Source organism: Loxodonta africana, chromosome 3 (genome assembly GCF_030014295.1).
Source record: "Loxodonta africana isolate mLoxAfr1 chromosome 3, mLoxAfr1.hap2, whole genome shotgun sequence".
Lineage (NCBI taxonomy): Eukaryota > Metazoa > Chordata > Mammalia > Proboscidea > Elephantidae > Loxodonta > Loxodonta africana.
This window is the reverse complement of record NC_087344.1, coordinates 112,402,913-112,418,782: the sequence shown is the minus strand read 5'-3', so window position 1 is coordinate 112,418,782 and position 15,870 is coordinate 112,402,913. Positions and strand designations below refer to the sequence as shown.

Here is a 15,870-nt window from a genome sequence, read left to right as displayed (position 1 = left end):
TCGGGTTTTTTGTTTTCTTTAATGAAGAATACAGCCTGCTATTAGCCTTTAGGCCACTGGAGGGTGCTGTTGTTTCAGATTAACACAGTTCAGACACTTGTAGGAATTCCCTCACTAAAAAGTGCCTACCAGAATTCAGCTGCCAGCTTCCTTCACAGTGTGTGACTCCTTAGATCTCCAAAGTCACTTGTTCGCAAGGCGAGTAGCCATGAAACAGGATAGAATGAAGCAAAATGCTGAAAGGAGAGAAGTGTTTCACAAAAGATCTGAAATAGAGGTGAAAAAAAGAGGCTAACATTAATTCTTTGCTAATACATGTCCTGATGCTCGTCGCCCTTATGAAGTCACATTGACTATGGCATGAACTGCAATCAGAGAAGTAAAAGTTTCAAAAAAGTCAAATATTTGTAAATAAAAATAACTTTTGATGTAACTGGAGGGAGATCAGCTTTGCTTTTTTTGCTATATGAGTCATGAAACTGTCTTAAATTTTTAAACTAAAAGATACCATTGCACTAATAAAACAAAACACAACCAGTTGCTACTGAGCTGATTGTGACTCATGGCAACCCCATATGTTGCCGATTAGAACGGCTCTTCATAGGGTTTTCATGACTGGGGACTTTTGGGAACAGATTGCCAGGCCTTTCTTTCAAGATGCCTCTGATTTCAAACCACCAACCGTTAGTAGTCATGGACTTAACCCTTTACACCACCCAGGGACTCCTATTATTGCACTAGAATTCAGTTGCTGAGTAATTAAATTGGTATGTACTTTAATCCAAATGCTTTGGATAAAGCTATATCTGAGAATAACACTAAATATTATTTTACTTGTCAAATCACTCTATTACAGAAAAGAAATTTCCCAAATATGGAATTGAAATTAATTCCAACTAATAAGACATTAAGTTTAGGAGTAAATTTAAAAAGCAGTCCACTTCATTATTCCTTCCTAGCTGCTGTTCTTATTATAAACATAACATTTTAATAAAGACATAAAATTCAAAAGTGCAAAGATTTTATCTAATGACAACAAAAACAAAATGAAATTAGTGTTGCGATTTATGCATGTTGTTAAAATTGAGTTTATATTTTTTGCTTTTTCTCCTTAAAAACTATATAACCACTCCTTGCTGTAGGGTCAATGCTGACTCATGACAATCTCGTGGGTCAGAGCAGAACTGACCATAGGATTTTTAATGGTTGATTTTTCAGAAGTATATCACCAGGCCTTTCTTCCTAGGTGCCTCTGGGTGGACTCCAACTGCCAACCTTTTACTTAGCAGCTGAATGCCTTAATCATTTGCACCACCCAGAGACATCAAAAACTATATAGCCCTATAATATCATGATATTTTTGAAGCTCAGATAACATAAAACAATGGCATAGAAACAAAGAATGCAGGGAGACATATTCTGTTATGCCCCACCACTCATTTACACACAAGTAGGGTATCAACTAAGCTAGGAAAGGAAAACAAACTGACTGGGCTTGCTCTGACAGTCAATCTGAGGTCTGGATAATGTAATAGAGCTATGTGATTAGGTCTAATTTCTTAAATATGAGGAAAAATGAAGTTTGTATTTTAAAAGTATTTTCATTTCCTGGGCAAAACAAAGAGACTATGAATAAGCCTTCCCTAGACGGCACTGGGTTTAGTGGGTAGATTTGGGAACAACTGACCTCATCATTAGTTTTCACCTGCTGAGAGTAGTTATGGTATTCACGGAATGAACACTGCACTTCAGGTAAGAGGATGGGGACTGGAGAATTGCTGGGCACATCCCTTAACTTCATGGAACCTCAGTTTAAAGGAATAATAACAATTATAGTATAGTGAAACTTGTAAGAGAATGAATTTGAAGGGACTGCCTTATTTTCCAGGTCTCAAAAGCTTTCTGCCTTTGACAGGGTGCATCTTACCACTTTTCTGTCACTATTAGTGGAAAATACTTGAGTTTTCCTTCTCTGACAGGTTTCTGGCTGACACAGGTTCTGGCTTTTGCAGCTTTTAATGTAGTAACAGTACCTTGCAATAACAGCAGTACCTTGCAGAGTCTCTGTGATAAAAGAAAATGTTTGTGAAAACACTTATAAAATATTGACTTAATAAAGATGTCATAGGCAGTTATGCTCATTTTTACTGTTGTTGTGTGCCATCCAATTTCAAGGACAAAGTTTCCACATGGTTTAAGGCATTCAGAACACCTAAAATGCAAATAGTTGCTAGTCCTAACTTATGAGAATGAGCCAAGGGGGAGAAGGACAGTTGGAGGCTTTGTAAGAGAATACCTCCCTCTTCCTCTAGTTCCGGTGGGCTGGCAGGAGTCGACTTCACTACCTCAGATTTGCAAGTGGCTGCCACCTGCCTTGAGCCAATTTTGCTCTAGGTGACTTTTTTCCCCCCCCCTTGGGACGTGGTAGATTAGGTGGGGGGTGGTAGTTAGGATTTCCTTGTCTTTGAATTTGACGATCCTGGTTTTATTGCTTTGTGCCTGTTTTCCTCTGCCTATTTTCTTACGTTGTGAGGCATTGTCTTACAGGTATAGAAACTATATGGAAAGGAATATCTTATAGTTTCTGTGCGCCTTCGGGGGCAGGGCACCTTGCTGGTGGTTCTTCCAGAGTTCCTCCCAAAGTGGTAAGGAAGAAAAGTTCATGCAGTCTGCGCAAGGACAGGTGATTTACACTTTCCAGAGTAACAAAGACTTTAGGAGGATAATTCGATCCCTGCATAAGCGTCTGTGGATGGAGGAGGAAGGCGAGCAATCAAGTCCTCCTTGGCAGCTCGCCTGGGGTGAGAAGACCAGTGAGACATCTCAGCCTCCCGCTGCCCACGGACGCTCCTCTGCGGGAGAAGAGGAGCGAATCCCAGGGCCTGGGAGGCGCCAAGCAGGGCATGGAGAGAGCTCGCGTCCCGTCGGCCAGGAACAGGGGCGATAGGAGAGAAGTCTTCCTGGGGGTTTCTCCAGCCAAGGTGGCCGGGGTAGAGGGCACGCAGCAGCCAAGTGGCGCATTCCGTTGCTTCTCCGCCCTCCTCCCACGGCACTTTCCACACTCACGGGCGCCCCGCCCCCCCTCGGCCATATAGAGGGCGGGGGCACCTCGGCGCGGCTCCGCGCGACAGGCTCCCAGGAGTGAACTGGCGCTGCTTGCGCTGCCTGACAGCCCTGGCTCCGCCGCGGCCAAAGTAGCGGAGCGAAGCGGCGGCTGCGCCCCGCACCATGGAGGGCAGGCCAGCCCGAGCCCGAGCCCGAACCCGAGCCCGAGGCCGAGTCGTCGCCGACCTCTGCCAACTCCCGCTGCTGCTCTCTGGGAGTCGTCTTCCCCTCACCTCGAAGCCAACATGAAGGAGACAAGGGTCTGCACCGGTCTCAATCCTTCCTATCCCAGCATGTGGGCGCCGGGCAACCTCACGAGTTCCACGGAGCTCCGAGAAGGGTGCGGCTCCGTGTCGGTGGCCTTCCCGATCACCATGTTGATCACTGGCTTCGTGGGCAACGCACTGGCCATGCTGCTCGTGTCTCGGAGCTACCCGCGCCGCGAGAGCAAGCGCAAAAAGTCCTTCCTGCTGTGCATCGGCTGGTTGGCGCTCACCGACCTGGTCGGACAGCTGCTCACCACCCCAGTGGTGATCGTCGTGTACCTGTCCAAGCAGCGCTGGGAGCAGCTCGACCCGTCGGGGCGGCTGTGCACTTTCTTCGGTCTGACCATGACTGTCTTCGGGCTCTCTTCGCTTTTCATCGCCAGCGCCATGGCCGTCGAAAGGGCGCTGGCCATCCGGGCGCCGCACTGGTACGCGAGCCACATGAAGACGCGCGCCACCCGCGCGGTGCTGCTCGGTGTGTGGCTGGCGGTGCTCACCTTCGCCCTGCTGCCTGTGCTGGGCGTGGGCCAGTACACCGTCCAGTGGCCCGGGACGTGGTGCTTCATCAGCACCGGGGGAGGGGGCAACGGGACTAGCTCCCGGGACAACTGGGGCAACCTTTTCTTTGCCTCTACCTTTGCCTTCCTGGGGCTCGCAGCGCTGGCCATCACCTTCGCCTGCAACCTGGCCACTATTAAGGCCCTGGTGTCTCGCTGCCGCGCCAAGGCCATGGCGTCGCAATCCAGCGCCCAGTGGGGCCGGATCACGACCGAAACGGCCATCCAGCTCATGGGGATCATGTGCGTGTTGTCAGTCTGCTGGTCACCGCTGCTGGTAGGTACTTCAAGGGGACTGGGAGGTTGGCGTAGGCGAGCGCGCAGATAGGAAATGGAGACTTTTCCAAGTGGCGGCACCTGCAGGGGTGTATTTACAACCGTGGAGCGTTGGAGAGTTATGTTGGGACCTAACAGCCCAGTTGCTTCAAAGGTGAACTCCTCACTTTCCGAGTACTTTCTATGTGCTAGATATCGCATTAGGCACGTGTTATGCAAACACGGAAACCACAGGGCTGTTGTCCACCGGGCGCTCACATTCTGAGGATACCCAGGTGTTATTTAAGGGCAAGTGCAGAGATAAAGATGTGCCTTGGGTGGTCTGGGAACAGAATAGCGATGACAACTGATGCTTGATACTATGGGTTTTCTCCTTATTTCGAACCCCTCTGGCACATCGGAGTGATTTTCCAACTGTAGAAGTAAAAGCACCCTACCTGCGACCTCAGACAGACACAGCCCTCGCGCAGCTTCTGAGCGATTGCGCGCTCCCCCTGCGCCGGCAGCGCTAACCTGCTTTCTGTACTCATTCTTGACGGGAAGCAGAAGGGAGGACGCCCCTGCAGCCATCCTCAGCCTCCCGTCCCCCCATCGCCGTCCGTGCTTTACCCTCTGTGAAGTGCTTGAACCTGAGTGTCAATGGGATCGGATAACTAACTCCTTGTGGTCAGCGCTTGCTTCCTCTTATTGTAGTCAAGGATCTGGGCTGGGTCACAGGTAGTCCTGGGATAGGAGGTAGGGGTCTATGCATTCCTCAGCTCCCCACTCCAGCTCACCTCTGGGGAGCAAGTGGTGTTTCCACGAGCATCTTGTCCTTGCCCAAACACCTGCTTTTATACGTGTTTTCAAAGTTTTTCCTCTGTGGTGCTTTTAGGCAGAGATTTCTGTGGTAAGTTGTTAGGCGCCGTTGAGTCGCTTTCAACTCATAGCGACCCTATAGAACGGAGTAGAACTACCCATAGGGTTTCCATGGAGTGGCTGGTGGATTCGAACTGCTGACCTTTTGGTTAGCAGCTGTAACTCTTAGCCACTTCGCTACTTTACTAATTCCTGAAGAATGAATGCCTGTTTATGTCCCAGCCTGCCTTAATAGGAGGCATTGCAGAAGGAGTGACTAGTCACTGTCGCATAGTTATAACTGATTATAATTGGACCTGGAAATACATTAGACACTTGTGGAAAACCTCTGAAACCCATGATACAGTTCTCAGAACCAACCCACGTATAGTTTTTAAATCCCTTGTATTTTGAAATAGAAATGTAGTTTCTCCCTCCCCCCACGCCCCATTTGACAAAACAGTGGAGAATACCTCTGTTTAACCAGTGTGGTACATTTGTAGCATAAGCTTTGGCTCCAAGTCAGTGACGTGTGGTGACAAGAAGAGTTACATTGGGACCAGACAGCCCAGCAAGTGGCTCTGTAGTCATAGTCCTGTGTTCCAGGAGCTAGAACTCAGGCTGATGTCATCACATGGCTTATCAAAAACAGCACCAAGTTTAGACGTTTACTTCAGTTATTGAGGAATGGGGTGTGTAGGTGGCTAAACAGTAGGAAAAAGAGTTCTAAACAGTAAACATTTTACTAAAGGGTGGTAGCACTGGTGGTGGTTCGGTGGTAGAATTCTCATCTGCCATGCAGGAGACGCTAGTTTGATCCCCAACCAATGCACCTCACACGCAGCCACCACCAGTCTGTCAGTGGAGGCCTGCGTGTTGCCAGGATGCCGAACAGGCTTCGGCGGAGTTTCCAAACAAGAGACTGAAGTAGGAAGAAGATCTGCTTCCAAAAACCAGCCAATGAAAATCCTGTGGATCGCAATGGTCGGATCTGCGACCAGTCTTGGGGGTGGCACAGCGCCAGGCAGTGTTTCCTTCAGTTGTGCATGGAGCCCTCATGAGTGGGGGTGGCTGACGACAAATAATTACAACAACAGAAGTGTAGTCATCCATGTAACCTGCAGAGACAAACTGGATTTTTCACAGCTGTCTTTTGAGTCCCATGCTTTGAGTTTCTCTACCACAGCATCTATGCCCTAGGGGTAAAAAATACACTTAAATCATATGAATAAAATGCATACCCACACAGTCAATCAGACTTACAACTTAAAAAAAAAAGAAAAAGCTAGAAAAGAAACTAGTGTGTATTTTGTTCAGAAAATTTTGATTCTGACACCATGGCATGGTAGCCTTAGGAAGAATTTCGATCCTGAGAATTGTAACTTAGAATGGCCACACTCGCTTATTTGGAACTAGTCTTACTTAATTTCAATTAATATCAACGTTCAAATAATATTTATTGTTTTGCAGCATCTCCTCAGCCACTTTATTAGTTCAATTCTCATAAAAAATTAAAATAGAAATAAATTCAACACGTAATATTGAAGAAATTCACAGTTTCCAAAACATGTACTTTTTAAACTAAAGGAAATGTTTCTATTGTTTGTTTTGTGCACCACTGAAATTAAATCTCCAGATATCTTCAGAAACATCAACAGCACAAAGTTGGAATTATTTCAGAGGAAAGAAACTGGAAAAACTCCTTTCTTACTAGATTAGGGAATTGTAAGATCAAAACTTAATCAATTGAACTTAGTGAATTGAATTTTCAATATTATTAATGTTAAAGTGAAAAATCATTTTTACACTTTTTTTTTACTGACTATAGATAAAGTATATGTTTTCTATTAGCTTTCGTTGAATTGGGCATGGGATACAAATCTAATTATCCAAATCTTTTATTTAAAAGGACATTTAGTATATCTTACCTTTGAAGACACTCATTACTGTAATAACTTTTAATTGTTACTGCCAGAAAATTTAGTAGAGCTGAAATACCATAATAAGAAAGAGTCCTGAATGTTACGAGTTGCCACCAAATAAATACTTAGAACAGAGATGTGTGGTGCAGCAAAAGCTTTTTTCCCAAAAACTTTGCAAAATACAATATGAAATAAGAAATTAAGGGAGAATACTATGGGAAACCATGTCACCATGAGAGATGCTCCGCAGTTCTCAGTCACTGTTTCTGTGAGGCACCAAATAGCCATTCTGTTGGAATCAGCCAACTGACTCGGCAATACAATCTGTTTAAATTAGTATATTATTATTGTTTTATTTTTTTATGAAACATGCTCACCAAATATCCCAGTTATGCGTGTTTCTAGAAACAGGATTACCCCTAGGGTGTTGTTCAGATGAAGCCATGAGCACATTTTGTACCTGGCACTCCCAAAACAGGTAGAATGTGGTTAGTACTATAACCATCTTAAAATCAGTAAATCCAACCCTAGCTATCAACATTGTGAATAGGGAGGTATAAGGAGCAAGGAGTGTTTCTCATCTAAAATCTTGAAGCAAGATGAAAGCAACCTTAGAAAATATTGCCTGTAATCTTGAGCCAGAAAATTCCTGGCTCACTATCCACAAATGCAATCAGGGATACTTCAGTTTAAGAAGATCTTGCACATTATAGTTGTGATGTTTTTATTTTAACTTAAGGACTTGCATATATTTTGACCATTAAAATTGACCTTCAAAATGCTGTATGTGATAGATATCTGTGATAGATTGCTTTATAAAAGTAATGCTCTTGTACAGTATATGAAATAAGTCTTATTCATTTGCTAATCTTCTCTGCTAATAAATCCCTGCCATATTCAGGATATTGCTTTAGTGAAAATTATTACACATGTGAATCAGCACTATAGGGAAAGTCTTCTATAATTTATCTTTTATAAGAATTGAGATTATTCAGAATTCTTTACATTTTTGAGTTTACTATAATATTTTTTTTAATAATATTTTAGGTGATGTGGAAGGAATATTAAATAAGCTTGTTAAAAACTGGTCAAGGAGTTATAATCTCTTCAGGGAAGAAGAGAAGCAGCATTTTCACATTTATGTGAAATTAGAGAACAAAACAAGATAGGATAATGCCTTGGCTCTCAGAAAAGAGTTTATCTTAATTTGCCAGAGTAGACTTCCAGGAGGAGTCCCTGGATGGTATAAATGGTTAATACACTTGACTGCTAACCAAAAGGTCGGAGGTTTGAGTCCACCCAGAGGTGCCTCCAGAGAAAGGCCTGGAGATCTACTTCTGAAGAATCAGCCGTTGATGACCCTATGGAGCACAGTTCTACTCTGAAACACATAGGGTCACTGTGAGTCAGAATCGACACCAAACAAACAAACAAACAAAAAGGCTCCCAAGTACAGGTGGGATGGTAGAGCTAGTCCTCACTTATGGCTGAGAAGGATTGTGTGCCCAAGAACCCACTCCAATGAGAGCAAATTGTGCACACTGGAATGATGGGAAGAATGGTTTGAAAAAATTAATGAGGCCAGACTGAGGTAGCCCTGAATGACAGTATGAGGACTGTACACTTTTGACAGTGGGTGGCAGATCCTCTGTTGAGATTTTTGAATGGGGAAAAAGTTTTAAAAAGATTAGCATGGATATAGTGTGTGAATAGATTTGGGCTGGAAGACAAGAAAGTGAGATCAGTTATGACTTGCTTTTGCAGGATGGTTAGGGCTTTAGGGTAGAGACATGGGGAAGAGATGAGTCAGAGGAGAAAAGGTAGGAAACTAATGTTATTAGAAATGGGAGATTTAAGGATTGATTCAACAAGCATTTATTGAGCATCTACAATGTCCTATACACTGTGGAAAATATTTTCTCATACATTAAAATGCATCCTGTAAGATTGCCACTATTATCTACATCATTCAGATGAAGAACTCGAGTATAAAATATCTTTGAGTTTAAAGGTTTGCTTGTTTGTTTAGCTTAGCTAGAGGCCAGGAATTCAAGTCCTAACATATATATCCTCTTATCTGTAAAGTGCAGACGTTAACATTAGTAGATATTTAAGGCCTTTGCCCATTTATATTTTTCTCAGATTCTCTTATTTGGAAGAATTGGGGTTCAATTAACCAAAACGTGCAATTTGAAAGGAGGACTGTTTGAGTGGCTTTTAGACACGGTACATTTGGGATGATGGTGAATTGTTGCTGTTGTATGCAGTCGAGTTGATTCTAACTCATAGTGATCCTAAATGAGAGAGTAGAGCTGCCCCAGAGGATTTACTAGAGTATAATCGTTATGGGCGCAGATCATCAGGTCTTTTCTTTGCAGGAACTGTGGTGAGTTCAACCCCCCTATCTTTCTGTTAGCAGCTGAATGCTTAATCATTGTGCCATCAGAGTTCCATGGGGGATTAGCTAAATTATATACCCAGAAACCTATATAACTTGAAGATGAATGAGTTAAATCAGGACTAAAAAATGCAGATTGGAGAATATTTCTATTTTTAGTTTATCAGAGAGAGCCAAGAATTAAACACTTCTTAAGCCATCATACTTGAAGAAATTCAGATGGTCTAGAGTTGTAGCATAGTTGTAATTCACTGGCCTTTCTCTTTTGAAAAAGCTGTAAAGGTCAATAACTCAATTATAAAAGTTTCCATAGGTTCAGTTTTATGGGAATGACACTCAAGAATATGTACTACAATCATCTGTAACAGATTTTTATTAGTCTTGGGGTGTTGAGGGGTGGTAGGTGAGGAATGACGGGTGCCATATTTTAGTTCTCAGTTCTAGTCTAGCACTGCAGGGAAGCAGTGGTGGGAAGTCTTCTCTAAAACTCCCTACCTTGGTGTGGCATTTTGATAATCTACAGTGCTCCACATTTATCTCATTCATGCCTCACTCAGATTAAGATCTACAACTGTGACAAGTCAAGTTCTAGCTCTCTCATTTCTCTCTATTTCTTATCGTAGAGGTAAGTAGGACATCTGTATTTCAGCTCATGCCATACTTTATGAGGGGTTCTAGAAGGCCTCTCATGCCTGTCTTTTCCCTAGAAAATTCCAACTTTCATAGGTTAAAGAAGGTAATCAAAGGAGCCTTATTTTTCTTGGGCTCCCCCTTGTAGCTTGTCCTCCAAGTAGTTATGTCAGCATTTTTTAGTAAACACAGTAATTCTTGCCTATACAGAAATGAAAATTGGACCTCTATGACTTCCTTAATAAGAGTGATACACACACTCACTCACACACAGGGAAGTAACACTATGGAGTGGAAGTTTTCTGTGACTTTATGCAGACTGTTCTCTCTCAATTTTTCCACTTGCCAATCCACTCCTCAGTCATTGAACATGTGCTGAGCAATCACCTCTTTTGGATTGTCTAAGGTCTCCAGTTAGAAGTCATTCTTTGAGAATCCTTCCTTGATCCTCCCTAGGTTTGGTTGGGTGTCCCTGCCCTTTTCTTCTACAGAGCCAGCACTTCTCTGTCATAGCCTGAGTCACACTTCATTGGACATATGGGTTAATTGTCTTTCTATTCTCTTAGACCTCCTGAGGGTAGGTACAGTATCTGTCTTGTGCATTACTTTTTTTGCTAGGAACTATCGTAGTTGCCTACCACACATGGTATGCTCAATACATGCTTATTGTACCAGAATCAGAAGACAAGGCCTCGTCCCAGTTACCTAGGCTATTAGTTGTGTGACCTTAGACAATTGACTTGCTCTGTGAACTATTTTGTTGTAGCAAAAATGACATTTATGTAGCCCATTTCACAGAATCATAATAAAAACCAATAGGATACATTTATGTGAAAGTAATTGTGAGATATACAGCGCTATGAAATGTTTTATTACTGAGTCCGTTAGTGATTTGAAAGTATTTCTTCTGTGTTAGGAATACTACTCTAATGTTTTAAAATTTTACTGGGTAATAATGTTGACTGCCTAGACCATTCCACCCAGAAAACTGGAGAAAAGAGGCAAGCAATTAGTTGTAGTTCACTGGTAATGTGGTGGAAAACACAACTTTTCAAAAATAAGAAAATGATAACCATATGTGTATAAATTTTTGCAAGGTTTTGTAATTCATCCCTTGCCTGTCTCTCTAATGCATTCTCTCAGCCCTTGAACTCATTGTCCCTCACAGTTCGCAGTTAGCTTTCTAAATCTGAAACATGTTGGATCCAATCTCTTCTTCTCTTAAATCTGGAGAAGTAACCCACTGTCTCTGGAATAAGCTCTCAACCTTCTAGCAAGGAGTGTAAATTCTTTTATAATCTACTCCCAGACTGCTTTCTCACTACATTCTTTTCTCCAACTTATATCCATACTGCTCTGGTTATAAGATTGTATAGTACTCACTGGTCTTATAGCCAGTGTTCTCTGAATGTATTATGTGTTCTGAAGACCTCTGTCAGTGGTCTAGAATGGTCTTCTCCTCCATGGCTGTGGAAAAGGGAGGACTCATCTTCTGTAGCGAGCTATACATCTCCCTACCTGAACAGTCATTCCTGTGTTAGAGCTGTACATGGACCGGCCTGCCCTCACATCCTCTTGTACAAGGTCTTTCCAGTCACTATTTTCTTCCTGTTATTCTTTGTGTGCACAGAAGTATCCTCTAGTAAACATGTGAATTGAAGTAATTGTGCATTTTGTTATTGCCCTAGGTCAGGTCATTCTGCAAGCTCTTTAAAGGTAGATCCTGTACCTCAGTAGTACTCATCTCTTTACAGGTGATCAGAAATATTGGGGCTTAACTGAATCTCTGCCACTGACTCACAGGCAAAAATTGAATTTACACGAACCTAAATCAGACTGGAACATGAGAATCGTAGTTTGATATCACATAGTGCGACCAGGTTCTGTTTTTGTTATTGGGTGCTTTCAAGTTGATTTTCAACTCATAGTGACACCATGTGACAGAGTAGAAGTGTCTCATAGTATTTTCTAAGCTGTAATCTTTATGGGAGCAGATCACTAGGTCCCTCTCCTGCAGAGCCACTGAGTGGGTTTGAACAGCCAAACTTTCCATTAGCAGCTGAGTGATTAACCTTTGTGCTACCAGTGGTCTGACCAGGTCCTGACAAGGCGTTAATATTATCGCAGCTTAAGAATAGTGCAAGTTGTTATTTTTCTAATTGGTGGCCCTCCCAGACAGTATCTCAGCCATTATTCATAAGAAGGATATGTCAGTGGCTGATTCTGGTGCTTGTTCAAAATCCATATATTATTTCACCAGTACTGGTTTTATGATAGGTATTCAAAGAACCATAGATCTAAAAATGAAAAATGATGGCTGAGATGGAAGAGAATAATTGATTATTCACACTTTAATTCTATTAGAAAGGAGGAAATTAGCTACTAATTTAGGTAAAAGTCGTGAAATACGAGCACAGGAGTCCTTGGGTGGTGCAAATGGTTAATAGGCTTGGCTGCTAGCCACCCATTGGTACCTTGGAAGAAAATCTTGGTAATCTACTTTCTAAAATTTGGCCATTGAAAAACCTTGTGGAGCATATGAGGTCACCATGAGTCCAAACTGACTTGATAGCAACTGATAAGTCCTGTATAATTAGCATTACTATTAAAAAAAATCTTGGTAGTAAAAAAAAAAAGGATCAATTTGGAGCTAGACACCTGTTTATTTTAAGCAATCATTGATCCAAAAAAAAAAAAAAATCAAGCACAGTTCTAAAAATACAATTTTTACTGATCCTTTGATGTTTACTGAAGGTAGATTTGATCTCTATATCTTTTTGTCTTTCTTTCAATTACTTAATAAACTCATTTGTTATGGTTGAAAATATGATTCTTGATAGTGTGATTCATGAAGATTTGAAAAAGATAAGTATGTTTTTAATGTTGAAAGTGATGGAAGAGAGGTTATAAAAGATAAAATGCATTTTGGGAAATCCACAAGGCAGTAAGGTGAATATTTAAATACTGCCCTGATATTTGACATTCTTCTGGTAACTTACTGCTACCAACTAACTTGTTTGTTTGGGCCTTCTGGAGATCATGCATATTCAGCATTTCCCCAGAGAGATGTGTGCCTCAACCAGCAAGCTCCTAAACCAGCAAGGGGCAATTAGTGATTAAGTGACCCCTGGTTTGTGGATGCTACTCTGTTTCATGAGAACAACAATAACAACAACAAAAAAGTTAATGAAGAAGGCAGGTGAGGGCCATAGAGAGGATAAGGCATAGATGACAAGAGGCCTGGGTTCTGGTCTTGGCTTGCCACCAAACATGGAAGTTCCTTTATCTTGCTGGTCTTCCTTTTCCTCATCAATTAGATAAAAAGACTGTCAGCTCTAACCTCCCTTTCAGTTCTGACTTCCTGTGGTTCTAAATAGATAAAACAGTCCCTGTTGAACATATTGGAATAAATGTGTAGGGAAAACACCCAAAGACTTCTTAGATGCGTAAGAACGTATGTAAATGGACAAAGCAGGTGACTCATTTTTTTAATTTATCATTCTATAAATGCTGAGTGCTTGTTTTGTGCTTGCCCCTTGGCTCACCTTGGTGTTATAGTGGTGGCCAGGACTGACTTACGTGGCCATGCCAGTTGTGTAGTAACATAACTCTAGGAGGCATTAATCACTTTATGTTTTATATGACTAGTACTCCTGGGAGTCGAGCAATGTGCAACTTATGCAGCTATACTTGTTAGCCATGATGGTAAGCAAAAGAGACATGTCGTATTTCTTCATGAAGCTTTTGATCTACTAAGGTAGATGGACAATAAACAAATAATCATTCCAATAAATGAATATAACAAGCCTGATGGGTTATTACTGTGGTTGCCCTGACTGTCACACAGTGCTGGTGCTGCAGACTGGCTCTGTCTGGGCTGTAGGGCACTGCTTGCTGGTCCACTGCTGCTGTCTGTGATGCTTCTGTTGGAACATGCCCCTCCTCAGGCTGTAGGGTGTCTGCGCTTGGGCTCCGACTTTGGTGAGCATATTAGTTTACACCCATAAGTCTAGCCATAATTGCACGGGCCACAACCACTGGGCTAGGGTGCAAAGGGCCAGAAGGGATGCCAGCCTCAGACCTCATACTGTTCTGAAACCAGGCTTCACTCTTCTGTCCTTAGGCTCTGGGCTATATACTTAGATCACCTCCTGACAAGTTTGCCTTTCCGTTTCAATGAATTTTCCCTTAAGACTTTCCAGGTCTTTTCGCTCCCGTGATTGTGGCCAAAGCTACTCTTGTCTTCAAGTTTCTTGTCTTCAAGTTTCTTGCCTTCACATCTTAGGGAGAAGAGTTTAGGTTTCTTGGCCTCTTATTTTCCAGAAGGCACTAGGCCCCATAAGTGTGATGTCTACCTCTTCCCAAGTGACCAGCAGTATATATACAAGGAGTTTCTTGTGTGTTTTCCTTTGCTGTATCACACACCTTTCTACTATGCGAATACCTACTTACTCTACATTTACCAAAATAAGTGATTCTTACTTCTGTGATGTCTGCTCTGGTGTAACTTATTTGTTCACTTGAGCAGAAAAATGGAAGCAGCTTCTGGCCTCCCCTTATGTATATCACTAAAACAATGAGCATGTTATGAAGGCAAGAAAAAAAGGTGTTTTGTGAGAATGTCAAAGAGACTCACTCTTGATGCATTAGTGGGAAGCAGGGGTAGTTAGGGAGGGCCTATGGGAAAATTCCCTTTATAATGAGCCTTGGAAGATGAGATCTTGAGGAAGAAAGGGCAGTGTGTGAATACATCAATATAGGAAAGCTGGGAGCATTGGAGAGACTGAGAGAAGGCCAGATAGATGGATTAGAGTAAAAGGGAGAGCACCTTCAAGGTGAGGCTGGAGAGGTAGGCAGGGGCCAGATAATGCAGAACCTTGTGGTTTTGGTTTGGGAGTTTAGATTTGGACCTCAAATACAATGGAAAGAAACCAAAAGCTTTAGGTGAGGGAGTTATTTGATCAGCTTTATGTATTAAGAAGATCGCTGGGTTGATTTATGGGTTGTAGAGGGCAGGTCATCAGAGCCCTTTAGTCCTGAGGATAGGTGGAGATGTAGAGAAGTTGATGAGGAAAAACTTCCTGGAATCCTGTTTTAAGTGTTGTCTTAAAAGAGGGAAGGAACATAGCTTGTCATAGAATTGGGGTGGGCAATGGAGTGGGGATTCTGTGCAGAGACATAATTGTAGGGAGCTTGTGTTCTAGTGGAAGGATAAACCCAATAAACAAATTAAAGAACTAGAAGTTAGATTGTGATAAATGCTGTTAAGAAAATAAAGCAGTGTGGTGTGATTGAGAGAGCCTGGGGAGCTTTTGTAGATTGGGTTGTCAGAGAAGATGTCTCTAAGAGGTAAGATTTAAGCTAGAGCTGAATGAAAGGAAAGAACCATTCATGAACAATCTTGGGAAGAGAATTCCAGGCAGAAGGAACAGCAAAGGTCCTCACTTGGCACTGGGTTTTTTTTTTTTTTTTTTTGGTGTGTTCAAAGGTTAGAAAGAAGACTGAGTGAAATAAAAATTCTGGGCTCGGGGGAGGGTAGTGCTGTAAAATGAGGTCAGAGAGAACGTTGGGAACAGATTATGTAAGACCACACTAAAGATTTCAGTATTACAGGCAGTCCCCTAGATACGAACAAGATCTGTTCCTAAGTCTGTCTTTAAATCAAGTTTGTAGTTAAGTCTGACCATGTACATAAAGTTCTTATTTAGCAGCAGTTAGGCAAACGTTTGTCTTAGTATATAGTATATATTTTACCTTTCTATGTGTATAAAACACTTAAGAAACACTTCTAAACTGTGCAATGTTTTCATGAGCATCACAAACTAGTACATGTGCTCGTTATAATGAACCATTGTATTTAACTCAGATTTTCAATATAG

At 42.2% G+C, this 15,870-nt stretch overlaps 1 protein-coding gene across 1 annotated transcript in view; it reads left to right on the top strand.

Moving 5' to 3' along the window:
* The first annotated feature begins 2,662 nt into the window (after nt 1–2,662).
* PTGER3 (prostaglandin E receptor 3) overlaps nt 2,663–15,870 on the top strand; it is a 34,382-nt gene continuing 21,174 nt past the window's right edge. Inside the window, exons 1-2 of the mRNA XM_010591193.3 lie at nt 2,663–2,923; nt 3,096–4,205. Of these exons, the coding sequence (XP_010589495.2) occupies nt 2,663–2,923; nt 3,096–4,205 (1,371 nt within the window). The remainder of the gene's footprint in view (nt 2,924–3,095; nt 4,206–15,870) is intronic.